The following is a 22,331-nucleotide window of genomic DNA, read 5'->3' as shown; positions in this document are numbered from 1 at the left end:
GAAGATATTCTAAGCAGGCATTGTGCAGATAATGGTGATCAACCTTTTCTTGGGTACTTAAAAGATGGGTAAAAATCTGTTTAAACCAATTTGCTTTGTACATTTTTCTTCGTAAAAAGTAAAAAATCTGAAATGATGATTCTTAACACTACTACAGATCCAGGCTTATTGGCAAAAGAGCCACAGTGCTATTTTTCCTGAGATGCATTTTCCTTTTTGAAGCGTAATAATACATTTTCATTCCTTTCAAGTTAAAGAATGCAGAATTCAGAATCTACACTCTCGTCTCCCTCCTGCTGCATGGCTTCTTAATGCCCTGACCTTTAGCACAGTGAGACATCAAGAGTAGCGGTCACGCTCTGGAAGACCCAACAAATGGCCCGAACCTCCTTACAGTCCGTGCAGATTTACCGTTGAGAGGGAGCCCTCTTCTTTAACCAGCCTAATTATACTGTAAGCACCCTTTTCCTGTAAGCACTGGAACTTGGTTGCTGAGAGGACGCTGGATGTAGAGGGCTGTTAAATCCCCCTAAAGCACTTAAAGGGATTTTAAGAAAGCGAATGGTAGAACGAGCCAACCGCTTGGAGACTCGGCTTCGGCTGACCACATTATGACCAGTGGTTCAGAGGTCCATTTCAGAAGTTGGATTCTGATCAGCAAGGGGTTCAACTCAAGAGCAGTTTTGAGAATACCCCTACCATTTTTTCTTGTGGTGCATTACTACCGTTTTGACTTTTTGTAGTTTTAACTTGGTATCAAGAGTATGTAGTCTTATGAGCTCATTTTCTAGCAATTTGTTATTAAAGGGTCAGTTCACACAAATTACAAAACACACATTACCTCTAGTGGTTTCTAAATATGCATATCTGTCCCAGAAAAATGTTCACAGACTTCACTGTGAAGGCAGAAGTTTCACTTCGGCTCCCATAGTCAGGTACGCTTTGCACACTGGGATGTGGATGAGCGAAACAGTTGCTTGCGGCAAGAAAATGAATCGAGGTCTGACCTGAACTAGCAACACAGTACGCTGCCTTCTTGATATCTGGGCAGATAGGACCTTCTTCTTATGTTTACTTTCTAGTTCCCGCCCCAGATACATTTAACCAATGAGTGTTTGGCTGAACCAAGAGGAAAATGCATCAAGTATATCAACTCATCCAAGAATCATCCATGATTCTGATCAGAGCAAATAGGTTTGAAAACACCCTGACATCTCTTTACCCACTCCACACCTGCACAACAAATGAATAACGCAATATCAACTTAGCTTAAACCTCTGAGGAAACAAGCTGCGAGTGAATCCAACCCAAATATCAGGAGAGTTGCTCCTCTAAACACAAAGACCGTCATTGTACAACATAGATACTCGCTGATAACAGATTTAATCTTTTGCTCCATAAAAACATCCACAAGTCCTCTGATATTTTATTTGTCCTTTATTCTCAGTGACACTTCTTTTTGGGATTTGGGAGTAAGATGGCTGATCTTCAATGGACTGGACGTTCTTGGTGTGGGGGGTGGCAGTAGTAATGTCGATTTTGGTGACGCAAGTCTAATTTCCCCACAGTGAATATTTATTTAGGAGGCCCAGGTTTATCCTCGGAGAGGCACCTGCCGTGGCAGCAGCAGCCAGGGTAAATAACCCGCCTCAGGCATGTACGCAGGCACACATATACACACACAAGAGCCCCCACCCCCTCAGCAGCGGTCCAGATAACAACCCTGAGTCAACACTGCCTCTCTGCTTTTTGTTTTCTCTGCCTCCCCTCCTCTCTTCCCCTCCCACGTTCCAATCCCTGCGGAACCGCAAGGACCGGAGCTGAAAAGATGCAGGGATGAGGGACAGAGAGATAGTGAAAGAGAAAGAGAGAGGGAGTAGGGCTAAATTACAGCATGGGAATGCAAATGAGTGTATTTTATTTGGGGGGAGCCAAGGAGGGCAAGCAGGCTTTATTTTCCAGGCAGGAACAGCCCCCCTGTGGCCTCTGGATCAGTGGCAGCAACAGCGAAGGGAAGAAAACATTCTCACTCTGCCTTTTTACTTGGGGAGGAATAAAAGAAGAAATATGACAAATACAAAACCCACAACTCTCAGAGGCTGGTGTAGTCATAAAATAAAATGATATTTTGCTACGTTTTCATGCTGCCACCACCACCTCCTTCTCCTCCTCCTCCTCCTCCTCCCATTCCCCTTACTCCCTCCTGCTCCTCCTGACACACTAAAGTTGCTGAAATATGGGCACAAATCAAAGCCTGACCAAACACACCACTGCCACCTCCCCCATCTGGAAAAACAAAGTTAGAAAGCGAGCGTGTGCAAGAGGGAAAGGGACGAGGACGGAGGAAGCGGGGTGAGCCAGCTGCAGGTGGTCTCCAGATGTGGTGGCTCTGGGGACGGGCCACTCTGGCGCAGTTAAGGGCGACTCAGAGCTCCCTCCTTCCCCCTTTTTCTTCCATCGCTCCTCCTCCTCTCTCAGTGACAGGAGCCATCTGGCCTGGCAGAGAGAGTGGAGACACAGCAGAGAGTCCCACCCTCCCAAGTGTGGCCCCTGTGTGCACGAGTAAATAAAATGCATGCACACACGCACACACACACACAATACCTCCTGCGCCCCCCCCCCGACCGAAGCTGTCACATGGCTATTAACCCATAGAAGCTGCAGCTCAGCTGTGCTCCATTACGATAAATACACCAGGGTCAACCCGTCTTGTCAACCAAGAGTCAGCCATCAGAAACTATGTGGTGTCCACTTACAGCCTTTTAATGCTCACTTTGCTAAAGAGTTGGAGCCATTTTCATCATCATTATCATCCTACACCCTCTGGAAAGAAATTCCCACCCACCTACTCCTCCACCTCCCTCCACCATGGCAGATGATATTTCACACTTCCTTGGGCAGAGCAGACCCCTTCACCACCACCCACCATATCCCCAAACCCACTGTAACTGGAGTTTGCTTTTTGGTCACACGATATGAGCACCTGACACCCCCTAGCTACACCGATGCTGCCCCACTTCCTGGATGCCGTCAGCCGATGCATTTCACTCAAGCTAAAGCGCAATTACCTGCAAGTAACAGCATGTTCTCAAATAAGCGAAAAAACGAACATAGAGCCTCCAAACCATTTCCTGGAAGACAAACAATTTGACTTGTTTTATTCACAGGAAAATAAAATAGCTTTCCCCTCTCCAATTGTCAGTCATTACGTCTCTGTTAAGAATACTTTTGGAAAAGGTTAGCCAGTTAAACCCCTGGCTGCTTCCTGCAGGCACATTTGGTCTTTGTACGGCTTGGGAATACTCTTAAAAGGATTCCTGAGTAATTGTCTATGCTGCAGTAGAAATTGGGAATGGAGGAAAATGGACTGTAATGACTGAAAGGGTACAGGGTAGTAGCAACATAATGGCCAATGAGAGCGAAGCAGGGTTAATGCTTCTCTCAGATATTACTGAACGAATAAAACACTCTGTGTCCTATTAGCATGTACAACATACGAAACAGGGGAGGAGGGGCTCGCCCTTGAGTAGTTTTTATTTATTTTATTTATTCATTATCTTAGTATCTGCTCTCTGGTATAACGAAGGCTCTTTTAAGTCGTTGTCCTTTAGGGAAACTGCATTCAGCTTGCTCGTTAGACAAATAAAAGACACTAATGCCAGCAAATGGTGGACACAGAAATATTCTGATGTGACTAAAATGTCCTAAAGATGTAAAAAACACAGAGCTCTGAAGCTTGAAGGATTTTTCCCCCTTATCCTCGCTGCCCATTTTATATGTTCTCACATGGGAGATGTTTTGAGAGTCCCTGCTGTGTTTGCTGGCCGCTGAGCTGAACGAATGGCAACCAGTAGCATTGATTTGCAGCACGGGCCGCAGATCAAACCACAGGACAAAAGACTAGGCAGGAGGACAATGAGGAACACAGTGGGCCACATGGGAAGCGAATGACAACCGGTCGATCAGGACGACCACAACCGACCACAGTCGCACTCATTCCAGGAAGGAACAGGCCTCACAACACGCGACAAGAAAGGTTAGGGAATCAGCTGCAGCTACGCAACGAGGTAACCCACTGTGGTGGTGAGAGGAACGAGTTCTTCCAGGAGAAAAATAGCCACAGGAGCACAGATTACTGTTCTACCTTTTTATTTCTATTCTTCTCAGCTCCTCTCTTCCTCAATCTTTTTCGTTTCCCCATCTCTCTTTAACCCCTCCTCACAGCCACAGACCATGAGGAAAGTAAATATGTGCTCGAGCTAAAGCAATCGGTTAACCTTTGAAATACCCTGGCAATGAGATCTGCTGCTCTTTACTCTTTTCAGCTGCAAAAAAAAAAAAGGAAGAAGAGAAGAAAAAAAAACACAAGGTTGGCCACCACTTCAGAGGGGATATTCAATATCCATGAGCTTTTTCATTTCACACTGATGAATAATTCAGGGTGACCTGCCCACCACTGAGTGAGCGAGAAAGAGGGGGAGGGAGACAAAAAAAAAAAAGGAGGACTGGGGAGGTGTGCAGAGGTAGTTGTCTGTTTTAGTGGATGCAGCTGTTGCCGTTCAACATGCACAAAACCAATCTCCTCCCCAGCTGCCATGGAGAGAGGAATAATACGCGGCAGAATTGACAACAGATAATTGGGGAGATTATATCAAAGTGCTGCCATTCTTACAGTGCGAGCAGTGAGCACACATCGTTGCTATCCTGTAAACAAAACAGAGACTAGTCGAATAAACATGACAATGCGATCTCCCAAAATAGCAGCAAGATTCTTCTCATCACAAGATGAGCGCGCACACACACACATAATGACACTCCTCATCTCGCCATCAGCGCTTAGCAGTGACCTTTAGGCCCGTGGAGGAGCATGCAGGGGCCACAGCAACAGCAGCTAAATTCCAATCAGCTGACCTCCAGTCTTTGCTACGCAACATGAAATATTTTTCTTAGAAAATGTGAAAGACGTACTGTAGCTGCTTCCTTCAGTTTGAATTCATGAATTTTTCAGGGCATTTTTTGGCCATACCAAATCTAATTTAGGACCCATTTAATCTTCAAATAAGCACGAGGAACACAAAAAGCTCTCTTGAAAAGTGCACTTACAAAAAACTGAAGCTGTATTTAAGATTTAAAAAATGTTTAACCCTGTGTCAGATCCTTAATCCAGCATTTTTAAGTATCTGAACACACCAGTTCTTCAGAAATGTACTTTCAGAAAAACTTTAACTATCACAAACTGATTTGTCACTGACAAGCTCATAATTAAGTTTAAAAAACTCTCTCTCACACACGCAGTACTTACAGAGCATAAACACATTTGATTAAACGAAAACTCAAGTGTTGCAAACTTACAATACTTTAAAAGAGCCACTGACAGTATTCATTAACATTTAACAGTAGCAGCAGTAGCAGCAGCAGCACAGTAGGCGGGAGAAAACCTAAGACTTAAGGCCCACTTTCGGACCAAGGATGCTACTTCTGACCCTGTGCAGAGGTCAGCTGCTATCGTGCATACACACAAACACACACTCAAACACTCAAGCTGTCACAAGCAGGGGGAGACCAGCTGTTCCTCATTCACTCGAAGGCTCTGTTCCCTCCATGGGTTGGCTGGCTTCGCAGAAACCATTAATCCCTCTGTGAACGCAACTGATGGTTTGGAAAGATCAACCATGAGAAAACAGCGAGGGAGGGGCGAGGGGTGGCGGGGCGAAAGGGGATGGGGCTCGACAACACTTTTTTTCTTTCATTTGTTTTTTTTCTGAGAAAAAACTACTGCAGTGGAAAAATAGATTTTCCTGGCCATATTTCCCCAGGGACACAAACAATACAGAGGCCGAGTGGAGATGGAGCCGCAGATAGTTCATGTAACATTTACCAGGTTCGCCGGAAACTGGAGACACATGACAGAAGGACTACACACAGATAAGCGTTTAAGAATCTAGAGGTGAACAGTGGGCTTTAACAGCACGGTCATTACAGTGTATATTGCTCTAAGAAAACATTTTTCATTGTTTTGGATTTGCACTCCAGCACATTAGATTTGAAATTTAGCAATGACTATGAGGTTAAAGTGCTCAAAGTGACCACACATTAAATATGATGAGTTTATTCAAGTTTGATTGGCTGTATGATTAGTTTCTGTATAGTATAGTATACACAAAGGGTTACAATTCTTACACTGCTCATCTGGTGGGTGGAAACACTCAAATTAAATTTAAGTTTCATTTCAAATTCAACTTGCTGGAGACAAAATGCATCACTGGTACTCTACAACTGCATTGTACATGTTTAATGGTTTGCAGAGAGTACATCAATGCATACACGTGGTTGTCGTACAATATTAATAAACAGCAGAGTTTGACTGATTATCATGCAGCTACATTCCCTGTAATAACCCCTGACCAATGCCATGTCAGCCAAAAGCCCTTGTCTGTCTACACTCATTCATATCAGAGGGATTAGTGAGGATGACACAGACTCCCACTGACACGTGATGCCTGTATAGTAGCATCCGCACACACAAACACACACATAATGATGCTAGCACTCATACATGCACAAACACACACAGATGGCCAGTAGGATTTCCCCACTCTAATTCTCAGCCTATTCGTAGACAGGTAATGTAAGCCACTAGCCCCCACAACAAGAGGCCCTAACCCATTACCGTATCAACAACAACAAGTAAGAAAGGGGTCAATATACAGTGCAGCCAGGAAGTATTAGGATAGTGATCCACTTATGCTGTGTTGCAGGACACTGGAGTTGAAATAAAACAATGACTATGAGATTAAAGTTTTAAATGTGTTTACATCCACATCAGATAAACACTGTAGGAACTGCAGCCCTTTTCACATAAAGTCACCCAATCTTAGGACAATAAGTAGTTGGGCATGTTAACATACATTTAAAGTCATTATAATTCATATTTAATTAGCAGTCAATGACCAACTGACGGGCCTGAACTGCAGCAATCTTCACCTCTTGCTTGTTTCGGGTTTTTTTTGCCTTCACTCTGGGCTTCCGCGAGTGAAACGTGGATTGAGGTCAGGTATTGTTTTGTCTGTATGCTCAGGATAATTGTCCTGCTGCATTGATCTAAAACTTGGGGAATAGTACAGACAAAACAATGACCATCATATCACTGTCCTAATACTTTCTGACTGCACTATATATGCACAGTAAATAGCGCTGGTCAAAGGAAAAAAGAGACAGATAGAGGAAACTGAAGGTCTTGTCCCCATGTCCCGCTGTCACATACAGCCAGCCTCAGATGAAGACAAACACTTCCTGCTGCTGAGAGAGGGACATCTGTGTTCTGTGTACAGGATAAGGGCAGGAACATTGTGCATTATGTGTCGGCCACAAACGCACACACGTGTCCATACATCACGAGACACATATCCGTTGGAGTTATGCATTTGAGGCAACATAAGCACTAAATCAAAGCGCCCTCATACAATGAAAAAGCAGATGCAGAAATACAGGCATGTCCAGAAACAAAATCTAAGGCCACACTGACACACAGGGACTGTTCACTTCCTGACTAGCCAGTGGAAAACAGGCAGGAGTGCACACTGAAATCAATGTCAGACACCTGAACAAAGCAGTTTAGCCAAGGACAGCACATTAGGCATGCATCCTCGTGGATGTCCTTCCAAATACAGGCAGGGAAATTAAAATCCCATTCAGGCCCCCCACGGGAGCAGTGCACTGGAAGGTTACATAACTGTCAGCCGCAACAGTGATGGCTTCCTGTCAAAAAGGCAAAAGGGGGGGGGGTCTGCCATGTTTTGACTAACCTCCCAGGAAGGAACAGATACAACCTGGGCACAGTGGAACCAAGAGAACAGACTTATACAGGTGAACACATCAACTGACATATCCCATATGGCTACGAGGAGCTGTTGCCAAATTCTGGTCTTTCTCTCCTTCCTGTAAGCTACAAGCCCTGCCCTCGAACACACCGCCTCCTAATTCTCCAGCCCAGAAAAGTACAGCTGAAGATGTTCTGTGGATTATCTCCACAAGGAAACCACGTGCTAGCATTTGTGGACAACATGCAAGTGTCCAATCTTAGTTAATCTACTGAGCACGCACACAATGCAGGCACACTAGCCAATCACATCTCTAGCTAGCGGGTTAGGTTTACCCACCTGTGCTGCTCTGTGGGACGCTACTGACAGACAACTCCATGGCCAATACGAGTGCTGCAACGCGCTCTCCCTACTTTGGGTGGAAGGGAACTGGTGCAAATAAGCTGGACTCAACCGTTTAATGCCATTATTAACACTACTTACGGCTTTAGCCAACCAAGACAGTGCCCAGTGGAGAGGAGTACAGGGCCCTCCCACCTGCACCTTTTACTTCAATATTTTAAGGAGCTACAGACTTCATTGCAGCCCACATCTTTGCTTTCAAAACTCTGCTTTGAGAACAAATAAGAATTCAACTGTATGGAAATGTGGATGCCTCAGCAGCTATGTGTAAATTTACACTTGTAAGATGATAAAGTGAAGACTGGTTTGTATTGGAAGAACAACCAATTTATTCAGTAGGTGCAAAAGGAATAATGTGTTTCATCAATATGCATGTTTGAACATAAAACACCATGCATGTAATAAGAGAGGCTCTTCACTGGTGTGCTAGAGCCTTTGCACAAAAATGAGAAGCAATCTCTTGAGATGTATACGGTTCAGAGAGAGAGGGGGGGGGAAAGAGACTGAGAGAAATATTTTCATTAAGTGCCCTGCAACATCTTATTTTTTTCACTCAATTTTCTCCTCCTCCTAACTGCAAATAGCTGCTCAAAAGAAAAGTAACAAGTGCACAAAATAAACGTGCAACACTGCATGCAAGGTCCCACTTTTTCCCTTTCCTTAAATGTGAAGATTATCTATGTCTGATTACCACCGAAACCTAGGTTGCCTAGCAACACACAATTAAGAAGTATGCTTTCCGATCGACGGCAAGGGCTGCCCATTATCAGATGAAGTTACTGAAGCAACAAATGTCAGCTACATGCAAATGAGTGTGTTGTGCTAAAAGTGTAGAGGGGGGGTGGCTGCCCCTGTGACCTCAGAAAGCAGCGTATATTTGCATGCAGTTCCAAAAGGGACTTCCCTCCCCTACCTCCCCCACAACTCCATCCCCCTCCTCTCAATCTCGCACCTCGCTTCTTATTTCCTTGACAACACATGAAGGGAAGCCACTTCATAAAAGTCATTACTCTATAACAAGTGCAGCAGCCCACAGACCCATTAGAGAGGCTGGCGAGATACAGGGTAACGCGGCTAAAAGCAAGGTTAAAAGATTTAATTCTTCCCTGAGCTCATCAGCTCTCATCAGCAGGGAAATATATCAATGTGTTAAGGGGAGAAATCAAGGCCTTCATGTATAAAAATAAGCTGCGATGATGCCTTGCTGGATAATTCACTCTCACAATAAACTGAGCAGTTCAACAAAAGTTCAACAAAAAAAATCAACATAATTATGTATTCTGTGAGGCCACTGAAGATGAACCATAAACATATTCACAGGAATATGTAGTTAAATAGAAAACACCATTGTAGACAACAAACAAAAACGCAAGTTTGGTTCCGAGACCTTCAAAAGCAAAGCTTTTCTTTCATTACTGTCACTCCATAAAAATGTAAATTGATTCTTAAGAATTGCAATCATGTTAATGTCCCTTATACTGCTTCAACTGAGAGATTTTTTGAAAAATGTTGGCAAGTTAGTGAAAACAGCACAGAGAAGAAGACATTTACTTTCAAATAAACCTTTCAATTTGTGTGGGTAGAGAGCAAATTTCCTTTCCATGTACCTACTGTCTGCGGTGAGAACGATTGAGTTTGCTTATAAGTATAGCAAACAAACTTTTAGCAGCACTACTATGCAACCAGAATTTCAAACAGACAACTGGGTGTCTATAAAAACAGTTACCTATTATAGTCTACACAACTATACATCCAATTAGTGAAATTGGATTTGAGGCAGTTAAGCCCCTGATTAGGAGAGAGTACAGTGTAAAATAGAATGACAGCAACTTTGCTTCAAAGAAATAAACCTTTCCATACTAAAGAAAAGCTGGATGTGTATGCGTTTTTGACATTTACTGACTGCATATTAAGAGAACAGCTAGTAAAAATAATATATAAAAAATATCCTGTTTTTTTTTTTTTTTTGCCAAATTGTTTTGAGAGCACTCACCAATGTTTACTGTTAAAGTTTCACCATCTAACAAGTGAATAAACCACATACAAAAAGCCTTGAATAAGTAGGGCTGCTTCAAAATTATTCTGACCAATAAACTTAATGAAAGAAAAAGACAGAAAAACGTTGACCTCAATAACCGGAGTGCTGCTCATAAAAAATGTTTCAACTTGGTGATGAGACAGGATCCCCTCCGGCAAATGACACAACTGTTGCAATACATGTATAAATAGTTGCGTAATTTAAAAAAAAAAAAAAAAAAACACCTCTCAGAGCAAAGCTGCTTAACTTGTCAGATGCATCTTACATGCTACTCCTCCATTCAAAAAGACCTGTCAGTCTGATTCTTTTTTGTAGCATGCCAAAAATCTATCATATACAAAATAAAATCTTCCTATGCATCTAATCTATGACTTGTTTTCAATCAGAAAAACAAAATTATTACCAATACCCACAGAAAAAATACAAAGCAGCAACAAGGACAGAGGAGAGAGGGTTTGAAGAAATTAGTAACAAAGGTGAGGTTTGACATTACTTGTGTCAGGTGTGGTGGCCATGGTTGAGACTATGACAGGTGGACCAGTGCGACGTCCAACCATCTTGGTGTTGTTAAGGTTTTGCGCTTGCAGAGTGTTGGAAGAAGTTACAGGAACAATGTTACTCTCAGGAGCAGCATTGATCCCTTTCCGGAGAAGTTGGGGGCTGTGAAGGGGGCTTGCTGCTGCTACTGGCGATGCTAGGGGAATGTTGGGGGCTCTCTTCATCAGCTCCATGGGGGAATAGGAGCCAGAGAAGGTTTTGGGCGCCGCTCCAAGGGTGCCCGGAGCTGGTGGAGGCTGTTGTCCAAGAGCAGACATGGCAAGACCGGTATGGGCATTGTACATGTTGAGGGGTCTTCCCTGAGTCATAGCACTGCTATATCCTCCAGGGCTGACTGGGAAAGCTCCAGTAACCAGGGGCCGTGCTCCTGGGTAGGTGGTGGTCTCCAGGAGGTGTTGGGAGGGTGCGCTGCTGGGTCTTCTACCAAGAAACTCTCCCATCCTTGGGGACACGGTCTGGATAGTGGTGGGAGGTTGCTGCATCAGGTTGGGGTCCATGGTCAAACCCTGAGGCTGCATGTAGAGGTTGTTGCAGTGGCTGAAGCTGTTGGATCGGGCACGGGTTGCCATCCCACCTGCCTTGCAACCAAGCACCACACGGGACAGAACACGGGCTTGGGCCAAGTTAGGGGCCACAGAGCGGACATCATGGTCCTCCATGATTCCCAGTGAGGCAGTGGAATCAAAGCCATTTTGCAGCAGGAGAGTGATGGTGCTCTCAGCCAAGCCTTCAGCTCGCAGGAAAGCCAAGAAGGAAGGGTCCACCATTTTCTTGGGGTCTGCAGCGCTGGGATGGTGAGGTGGCAGGCTGGTCATTCCAGCTGTTGCCGCCACCATGGCTGAGCTGGGGTCATAATTTGGGTCATAAGGCAGCCTCTGGGAGGCTACAGCTCCATAAGCCCGGGGGAGAACTCCGTCCATTCCCTGTGAAGCTGGGTCCACCAGTGAACTGGTGGCAGCTGAATGGCAGGGGTCCAGGGACAAGCTGTTGATATTGTTATAAGCTTGGTGAGCAGAGAGAGACGGTGGCTCAGTAGCATAAATAGGAAGAGGGGGCTGAACCCTGTAGACTGCAGGAGAGGGAGAGCTACCACCAATACGCTGGACGTCTGGGATCATCTTAGATCCCAGAGTTTCCCTGTACAAGCGGCTCAGCTCATGAACAGGAGGGGGAGGAGGTGGTGGCGGAGGTGGGGGAGGAGGTGGAGGGGGAGGAGGCGCGGGAGTAGGTGTAGAAGCAGAGGCCAGCACGGAAGGTGTGGCCCTTGCTTGTCCTTGATCCCAGGTAGGCCTCACCCCACCAGAGCTGGGCCCATAATTCGAGGCTGATCTGGTGAGCAGGTGCTGGGAATCCCTATAAAACCCAGATTCTTCAGGTGGCTGACCAGATAAGGTAGTGTCAGCCAGGTAATAATCCTGGGGTGGTGCAGAGGCCCGGCCTGCCATCACTTGCCTAAGGTAGAGGCTGTTGCTCAGATCAGGCGCAGAGTTCTTCCTCAGTAATTGCTGCACATGCCGGTCCATCTGAATCTGCCTGTACAGGGAGGGCTGGAGAACCTCATCCTGTTTCTCACCAAGATCTAGGTGAGAGCACATTCCACCCTCTCCCCCATTCAGTGCCAAAGAATTCCTACGGCCCGCAATGGTGCCACAGTAGTGACAGCGACTTGCAGCCCTGTCGTTCTGGCCTTCAGTCCACTCAGGACCACGCTGACCGAGAGAGCTACCAAAATGCGACTGCTCACTTGAGTTAGGCATCACTGAAGACAATAAAGCAGACAGCTATAAAAGCGGAAAATAGAGCCGTGTATTGTGTTTCAACTCTCCAGTTACACTCACCCCCAATCAAAAGGGAGGACTGGAGAGGACAGAAAAAGTGAAGCATGAGGTACCCTTTTACCTGATCTGCAGCTGTGGGCCCCCCCCCCTCACTCTTAAGTCTGTGCTATCATGTAGCTCCCTGCTGGCAGCCTATCTAAATAATTCAGCCCTGGAAACATTAGAAACCCATGAGGAGAGAGGCACAACATGACAAACACATAGAAAGAGTACACACACACACACACACATTCAGACAGATAAAAACACACCTTTAGGACGAGGCTCTACTCCATTCTACAGCAGGGATCATGCTTGTGCTGGGCATCACGCTTACGTTCCAAACTAAGACTGAGGGTAAAGAAATTGGGGTAAAAACACATACTGGACAATGCCAACAGAATGGAGGAGGGGACGAGACGCACTAATCCAATGGGGTTGAGGCACGCCATTGGCAGGGACAGTCCTCTCCTTCACAGCGTTTGCCACAAGGGGATTAGCGTCAAACTAAAACCTGCTTAAATCCACTGCCCCCTGTGACATCACTTGAACCAGATAGTGTACACAGCCAGCACGCTGCCGAGGCCCCTGGATGTGTTCACGGAGTGTAAAGCTACAGTGTTTACGGTGCTTAGTAGTTACTACTATTTCGATGGCCTGCAGCCGGCATCCCTCTGGGTGTGAATGAATCTTCCCAGAGGGACCGGGGAGGTTGGGGACTGACACGCTTGCTGTAGTGTGTCCCTGGAGAGAGGGGGAGGGGGGCGGTTGGGGCTGGACACACAAGCACTACTGAGAGTCCGATTTAATCCAGCAGCTACCAGAAGGAATTCAGGAGATGCTCCACTCAAACCATGGAGAATGCACAGCCTCCTCTACTGGGCAACTACAGATACACGTGTGTGTGTGTGTGTGTGTGTGTGTATATATATATATATATATATATATTATGCATACAAATACCCATACAGACAAATGCGCTAAAACACAATTCAGATGAATTGTTCATAAAACATCAGAAAATAGTAAAGAATACCCATCACAATTTCCCCGAGCTCAAGAAAATATCTTCAAATTGCGTGTTTTTCCCTTAACCAACACTCATTGAGCTACAACATTTGAGAAGCTGGCATCAGTAAATTGGAATTTTTGCTTGTTAAATGGCTTAATTATTATCATATCAATAATCAGAATTCCTAATTTTCTTTCAAATCACCCAATCAATTAATCAACTTCTCATTTCAAATCAGCATGAGTCAGGAAGTGCAAAAGAAAAGATGTGCCCTGCATTACTGTCACAATAAGGCCACGCAATGCTTGCTTCACACATTTTTTTTGGCACAAAATGAATCAGCATGAACTGCACCCTTACCAGTTGAGTCTTTTTTCCTCTTACAGAGTTCGCACTTTGCTGCTACATACACCAGATGTGCAACAGAGCAGATGTGGCTTATCTAAGATGTTGGCATCAGAAAGATAACTGCCGTGTTTACTTGCCGTGACAAGAGCAATGCAAACAAAAAACAGCGTCAGGAGGAGAAGAAAAGGGAGCTTTGATAAGTGTGTGATGGGAAAAAGGCTGATAAAGCGGGAGGCTGCCAGCTTTGACTTCACATCTAAGACAGACAGCGTGGGATAGGACATGGCAGGAGGGGAAGGGGATATGATTGGACTGCACTGGTCTGTGACAACTAGATGGCTACAAGCCTGTTTCTATACTGTGATTTATTTCAGTTTGAAATAGGTTTAAAGGACGACTTTTTGCATCAAGTCGCCACCTGACATCGGCTAAATTTATTACTGCTTAGGAGTGACAAAAGACTGCCACAGCACTCTGTCTCTTTATGTTGTCCCACTACCTGTCAAGTCACAGAGGGAAATGCTATAACAAGCCTGTTTTCATTTTAGAGCTTAAGTGATGCAATCATGATATAATATCAAAAACAAAAGTAATTATGGAACATCCGAATCGGAGAACATTAAGTAGGTCAAAACAAAAATAAATCTGAACAGTTTCATTTTCCCTATGGCCCTTAGCAGTCCAGGATGATGCACATCTGAAGGATGGTTTCTTTCATTAGAGGTAAAGCATACCTAGCAATTTCCTTGCAGTGATTTCTCAGTGCTGTCCTCCCAGGTCTGAGTCTCTTTGCGCTTTTTTGTCAGCTGTAAAACACACCATTAATCACTGTGTTGTATCTCTCTACGGCAATCGCCGACAATAACTTCTTTTAATAAGCCCCTTCTAGGGCCGTGTGTCACTCAGATCCCCGCTTCCTGACAAAATATTAATAACAATAATAAACATCTCAAGTACGGTCTAGGCCAGTGTTGCTAAAACCAAAACAAGGATATGGCATATCATATCTCCTGCCATGCAAAATGCTGCATTTCCCACAATTCATAAGCAAGAGAAGCGAGGGTACCATATTCATCTTGTCGACATTCTCTGATATGCCTCTCACGAGAGCTGCTCCATAATTAAGTGAGCATGCTATATTACACTCATCAAGCAACAGGGACCCTGTGCTTGCTAGCATGAATAATACAATAGAAGAAAAGAAACTCCAAACTTACACAGTGGATATTTGGTGAACAGCATCAGAATTGATGCCAGCACTTGGTTTGCTAGCTCGCAGCCAATCGTATGACTCTGTGAAAGACCTCTAGGTACAATGTGTTGAACAGACGTCCAGCAACAGTCATGCCTTTGGAGCAATCTGGCCATCTTTCTAGGGCACAGGACGCTAACGGCAGGACTTGGCAGGCAGTGCAGGCAGAGATAGCAGCAGAATGATTTAGATAGCTGCAACTCTACAACTGCTGATCCATTAAACTTTCATAGGGACTTCATAAATTAAAACCATGACTCGAAGAACTTGAAAATTCTACTCAATTACTGTGATTGTACAGTATATTAAAGTTTTAACGAGCCTCTGGGCCCCTTCTCGCTCTAACACAAGTACAGGGAGGAAGGAGGGGCGATGAGGAAAGAAAAACACATGGTACCAATTCTGGTCCGATGGCTTTCGGAGGGTTCACATCTGCTGTGTTATCAAGACGCTGTCCAACGCCTCTTTACCACCTCGCATCTCTGTAGTGTATGACACAGCATGTCACACATTTGCACGGGTGGGAGGAACGTGGTGCAGAGCGAGAGCCGCTACTGCAAACCTTTTATCAGCAAGGCGAGACCTCTGGTAGAGTCGGTGAGGCAACTGATTAGAGTTTTGTCTTCCATTTTAGCGGGTTGGTTTGTTCCCTCTTTGCCTCGTGCGCAGCCCCGCGCTCCGCCTGCCTATCATTATCAAGCCAGTGGCCCATACTGCATCACAGATGGGGCAGACAGAAGGGAGAGACGACAGCCCGCTTGCTTTTTGGAGAGACGAGGAGTGTGCAGCTGAGTGAGAGAAGAGGGAGGGAAGGAGAGTGAGAGAGAGAAGAAAGGATAGAACAGAAAATGTAATTTGCCTCCACATCACTGATGAAAAAAAAACTATGAAGTCTAGTTAAACGAAAGAACACTTTTACAATATGTTCAACAAAGCTGTGGTTATAAGCAGAGATGTAGTTGAGAGTAAATGTACGTACATACTGAACTCTAAAAATATAATATGGCATTTATGTACATCTCCTATGATGTTAATGCATTTAGGTTAACAAAGGTCAGTGTGTCCTCCCGCACTTTTTATTTTACTAAACCTATTAACTACTGTATTGTCTCTTTCTCATCTAACAAAATAGACCCCACTACGTAAACATCAGTGTTTAATGTTGTCTTAATCCAAGCAGCCGTACAACGCCTACATAAAATACATTGAAAAATTTGCAACATTTTAGATTTGATTTAGATCAAAGATTTGAGTTTTTTTGATAACCAGCATTTATTTTCCCACGACTCACTTGTGCAAGGTACCAAAACAAACAACGCACTCAAAAGCAGACAGACAAGACAGTGGTAGTTGATGGACACCTGATGAAATCTATGAAACAAACGTCATCAAACAACAGCCTTTTAAATAAAAGACCACAAAGCATAACGCCATCAGACATCATGCAACACCAAAGTTTTTCCCGATCTGTGTTGTTACATTCTCAAGTCAGCTAGTTGCATGTTTATCAATAATCAATATGAGATCATATTATTTATCCTCGATTTCTACAACTCCTTGCCAGTTTACGCAACATATCTATATATATAGATATATCTATATATATATACACATAGGTTATAAGTAAATATGATCATCACTAGAAAGGACAATTGGCTACTGAGCTACTTTTGTGGTTTGTTCAGCAACTAATATGGATAAATTATCGTCCTAATTACGCAACCATAAAGCATCATCATGTAACACAACATGAATAAAATGCAGATGTTGATTAAAACATTATCTGACTAGATTAGAGCGGCTCTAATCTAACCCAGAGGGGAAACAGTATTGCAGTCTACAAGCAAAACAGCAACAAGAAGGAGAACTGCCCTCCCTCCCAGCCACTCGGCCCAGTTGCTGCAGAATGATAAACATTGGTTCAGCTCAAATTAAGCTGAGAACATGAAAGGACCTGAGGCTGGGAGGAACATGGGCCATGGCAGATCACTCCTCATCTCTTCAGATGACAGAATCGAATCTCTTCACCTCTGATAGTGAGAGAGAGAAAGCTCCTCTCTATTCCTCATAACGCTGAATTAAAGCTGATGCTACCCAGCAGCTGCTTTGATTGAGCTAACTAGCAGCTTTTGATAAAAACAGTCGCAACCAGCTCCCTGCCACTTTATTTGCAGACAGGCCAGATTATGCTAAATACATATCAAGGACTTTAATGGCTTAATCAGCCTTGTCATCTACCCACCGGGTTTCCTTAGATACTGCATTTCTGATCCCACTGCCATAAATGCCAATGTAAAGCAGCCAGAAGGAACAATTCAGGCAATGGTATAATGTAAAAAAAATAAATAAATACAATTTACACCTTACATGGTGTTGGAAACTGTCTTGGACGACAAGAGTTGTTTTTTAGTGTCGGGCAAACAATAGAAACAAAGGCGAAGGCTCTGTTGGACAGTGCAGAGAGAGTGTGGTCTCAGCAGACGTTTCTGAAAGAGAACGCTCCAGATTTTTCGCTTGAAAGAGATTGAGGAGAGACAGCACAAATCACGGCTTCATCTGGTGTGTATCTGTTTGCCAACTGCGGGCCTGGTTGAAGTGTGAACCTGGATTAAGATGAGTTACTCCCGACAGTAGCCAAATAAGCCCTGTGAGGGTTCTACCTATATATGAAACAAAAAGCAGAGCCTTGCTTCATGTGTGTTTCTCCTTGCGTGGAGACAATCGCCATGGCAGCCTTATCACGCTGCTACATGCAATCAGTGGGACAACTTTGCCTGGTCATTGGCTCACGAACAAATCACAAATCACAAGCTGTTTTTTTTTTTCTTCACGCCCTCACAATGGCCGCCAGAGGACTGATTCACTGATCCTGTATGATGGCCATCTGGAGAGCTTGTGTGTGTGTGTGTGTGTGTGTGTGTTTGTTTGTGCGAGTGTTTGTGTGTGTGAGAAGAAAGGCAGGTACGCTCACCACGAGGTAGCTCTGCATGCATCACAGCAACACCTGTTACCATCTCTCTGTGCGTCTCCTATGGGCTTTGAGCTTGTGCCCAGCAGAGCAGACTAACTGTTGTTCCCTCAGGAATGACTAACTACCTCAGCTGTCTGATTCACACGAATGCAACAGCTGGATGTGGACTGCAACTCTAATCAGGAAGGATTTCCACCAATGAGCCACCCACCTGTGATATGAAACATTTCATGATGGGCGATTATTCAATATTATCGTTTCTCGACTTTCAGTGGACTCCCATCGCCAAGATATAATCAAAAGTAAAGCGTAATGGTAAAAGCAAATTTGATCATAAACAGATAAAATGAATCATTTAAAAGCAATACACGTCTTTGCTCTCTTGCCAAGAGTTCGATAAGAAGATTAATAGCACTCGTAAGTCTCTGCATTTTTGGGAATTTCAGGGGGTCTAATAACCTGAGGAGTTGTTTACATTCTACATTACACTTGAGGTTGACTTTAGACTAAATTACCTAAAATGGATTTAGTATTCTACATACCTGGGAGTGCAGACAAAGATCTGAAATAGCATTTATACTGTTATATATATGTAAAATGTGTCGGGGATATAATTGAAAAGTTACCTGAATAAATAAAATGTGGGAAGAGGACAAGGTGCAATTTCTTGTACAGCCAGCAGTAACCAATAACCAGCAGACAAACAATAAACAATAAATACAATTATTTTTCTTTTTTTTTGATTGACATATACATTGTACCGTATTCTGTATTCTCCTAATGCATTTCCAAATGCTACAAGCTCCTACTTTGGATCAGAAATTCAACATAATCACTTTTCCACAGCTGTGGCAGGGACCAAAACCTATGATTGGGTTTCTTAGGCATAACAATGGGCTTTTACAGGATGCGCAGCATATGTCCTTCACTTTATGTGCACAACGCTGAGGTGCTTACATCATGCTGCAAAACAAATATGCTGGCACTGGGGGTAATGGTGCGTCTAGCTTCATTTTCCAGCACTGCAGTCATGTCTGCCTCTCCCTGTGCTGGCTCCAGGAGGGCCCAGCAGCTTAACAAGCCTCTCGGGGACCCAGACAGCAGAGAGGAGATGATTTTACCTCAGGAAACAGTCTGACAGACACGCACACACATGCATACACATATACACACAGACACACACACACGCTGGGCAAAGTCAAACAAGTGGGTTTAAAAATGCACATCCACAAGGCTTCAGACACAGTTTATACACCCACACAAAGGCTCATATTCCTTGTTGCCTGGGACGACTTTGTAGCTATGTGCACAGCAGGGGGCTCCTTTTCCATGTTCAGGCCCTTCAATACAACACCACCACTCTCTAATCCACAACCTAAAGCCTAATAATCACTGCAGTTCATGGGGTAACATTGGCTGCTTCCAAACAGCCGTGACAGGATAGAAACCATTCAATCCCCTCCGGTAATCTAACTTCAGATGTTCAGAGATTCTCCGGTAACTATACGTCACTAACAGACAATCCTACACGAGCAAACAGCGGCTCACAGAGAGGCCAGAGTAAAGCAGTAATCTCATTTACATCCGCCAGATGACTGTTTGCTGCTGAGGTCAACATTTATACACTGGTTACTGTAGTATCTGACATGTGCTGTGTGCCAGGAGAACATTATAGCAATCAATGGGTATTGATCACCAATAGGTCTTACGGTTGTGCTAATAACAATAAGGATAGTTGGCTCGGGGATGTATAACTCTGGAGCAGTGTCAGTAAGGGAAATTAAAAAAACAAATAGTAGAGTGAGGATTTTGTTTTCATTACTTATAGTCACAGTAAACATGGTTTTGGTGATTTGCAAGTCAAAAAACTTGTAGTTAAGATAAAACACAGGCATTCAGAGGCTGTTGAAACAATAGTTATGTCTAACATAGGAGGTCTAAAAATCTTTACTTTTCTGCCAAATTTAGTTCAGTTTAAACACAGATATCTAGATGTCTTTTCGCATACAAATCACCAAATTAGTGCTTCCTGTATTACTGCTCAAATGATAATCTAATTTCTCCATTTTTGGGAACAAAATAGACTTAATGCATTTGGACATTTAAACAGACAAAAAAAACCCATCAACAACTGCAATTACTGCTTCTATTCATATTAATAATCCTGCAGTTTATTAGACAATTTACCAGCGAAGGAAGCCCTTGATTTAACGCACTGGAGCTCGAAACACAAAGCATCAATATCACACACCCAGATCAAGTTTAATTAACTGTGAAATCCAAAATCGTGATTGTAAATACGATGTTATCAACTCTGCAGCCCGACTTGTATGTATTGAAATGGGCACTTGGAACTACAGAGTTTGTTGGGAAAGTGCAGTGAAAACAAGTGCGACAATAAAAAGGTTTAGGACGGAAACATACATCTGACTTTACCTTCGCAGATCCGGTCAAGCCGCTGCCTTTTCACTTTGTGTTTGTCAGTCAGGGACATGGCGTCAAACACAGCACGGCACAGGACGGCACGCCTCGGCTCGGCACGGCACGGCACCTCTCCTCCTCAGCCACAAATACTGACAAGGTTCAGACTCCTAGTGCACTGTCAGCACTATTCCCCGGGGCATACCGCCTCGGCACATACACCTGCAAGAAAGGCACAAACACAGAAAAACCTGGTTAAACACAACACTGGCACACACACACACACACACACACACTGTATATACACACATTATTGATGTACAAGCACAAAAAAACTCTGTGACACGGAAAGGCATTAAAGAATCCTTGACTACAAAGTCACTCAGCCTCTTGCTCACAAAGAGCCCGGGGAGCTGCAGGCGATAGATATACAGAAAATCAGTGAATCACACACACTCTCACACGCACACACACACACACACACACACACACTTACTCAGATACTGTTGGTGACAAAGTGCCCCATTTGCTCTAAAAAGTGACAAAGCTTCCATGCTCTAAAAGCTCCACTTTTCTCCCGTTTGAAGTGTGTTTTCTTTCACTGACACTCATCTGAAACTTGTCACTCGTCACATTCCTTATTGATCGCGGTGACATTGGAGGTGTGTTGACTCAGACAAATAGCAAACTACTTTTTTTTTTTGCCCTCAAAGCCATTCACAAAGCAAGCATATACTAATATTTATTCATCTGACAACAGTTGATCTAAGCAAATGTGAAAGAAGCTGATAGAAGTTGCGAGGAGAGATTCATCATCTGACAAAATGAAGCTCTTGAGTTGATGTGCTGCACCTGAAGGTTGACAGACTGTCGTGTAATGACACATTCAGGCCAATAGAGGGTAGTTAAAATCTACTCAGAGGGGTGAACACTATCTCACTTACACTTCTGCAGAACACAATGTGAATTCATTACATCCTTGCTTCTCGTCTGAGCTCACAACTTTTCTAACTTCAAAAATATAACTTCTAATGCAAAGACAGAGCGAAAAAAACAAACAAACCCATTTCTGGCAAGCAAAGTTATTTTGACCAGGATTTGGCAATTGTAAACATACTTTCAGATTACATCAGTTTTACAGAAGTTCAGAAATTTGAGCAGGCTGAAAATGTTCGTCAAAGCCTTCAATTCAGTACCACTGACAGAAATGCAGGCAAATATATGCACAAATGCACCTTTGTTAGAGAGGAAAACAAAGAGTATGTATTTTTTCTCTGGCAGTACATGGAGAGCACAGCATGGATCCGCATCTTAGTGAATTAAGAGCAAAACTATTGCAACAGAACAGGGATTAAATGTTGCTCTGTGCACCGTGCTTGTCCAGGACCAGAGCCAGAGGCGCCTCTCCACTCAGAAAGTGCTGAGACCATGAAAACATCTCTTTCTGCCAGAAAGCATCAGGGCAAAGTCATTACTTGAAGTCTTCATCAGCCCTTTTGTAGTCAGAATGTTACAAGAAAGAAAAGGGCAGGAAGACAAGAAGGTAAAGAGTTCAACAACAAACAAAAAAAAGACGACACCCTGCATCGTTATCTGCGAGGATTCAGGGTGGTGTGGATGTGAGTCTGCCCTCTCCTCAGCTGTCAGCGTAATTTGTCAGAATCGGCTGGTCAGGTTTGGAGCTCAGGGCTG

General features: G+C 44.0%; 1 protein-coding gene across 3 annotated transcripts in view; it reads right to left on the bottom strand.

The window, feature by feature from the left end:
- Window positions 1–12,575, bottom strand: part of ctbp2l (C-terminal binding protein 2, like) — a 41,344-nt gene extending 28,769 nt beyond the window's left edge. For 2 of the 3 annotated variants that reach the window (XM_070926691.1, XM_070926690.1), the window contains exon 1: window positions 10,754–12,575. In XM_070926691.1, the coding sequence (XP_070782792.1) occupies window positions 10,754–12,575 (1,822 nt within the window). Of the gene's footprint in view, window positions 1–8,159; window positions 8,170–10,753 lie in introns of all 3 variants that reach the window. The other variant, XM_070926692.1, reaches the window with a different exon arrangement.
- Window positions 12,576–22,331: the final 9,756 nt, after the last annotated feature.

The sequence above is a fragment of the Enoplosus armatus genome, chromosome 20 (genome assembly GCF_043641665.1).
Source record: "Enoplosus armatus isolate fEnoArm2 chromosome 20, fEnoArm2.hap1, whole genome shotgun sequence".
Taxonomy (NCBI): domain Eukaryota; kingdom Metazoa; phylum Chordata; class Actinopteri; order Centrarchiformes; family Enoplosidae; genus Enoplosus; species Enoplosus armatus.
The sequence above is the reverse complement of the archived record's forward strand: the minus strand, read 5'-3'. Positions and strand labels throughout refer to the sequence as shown.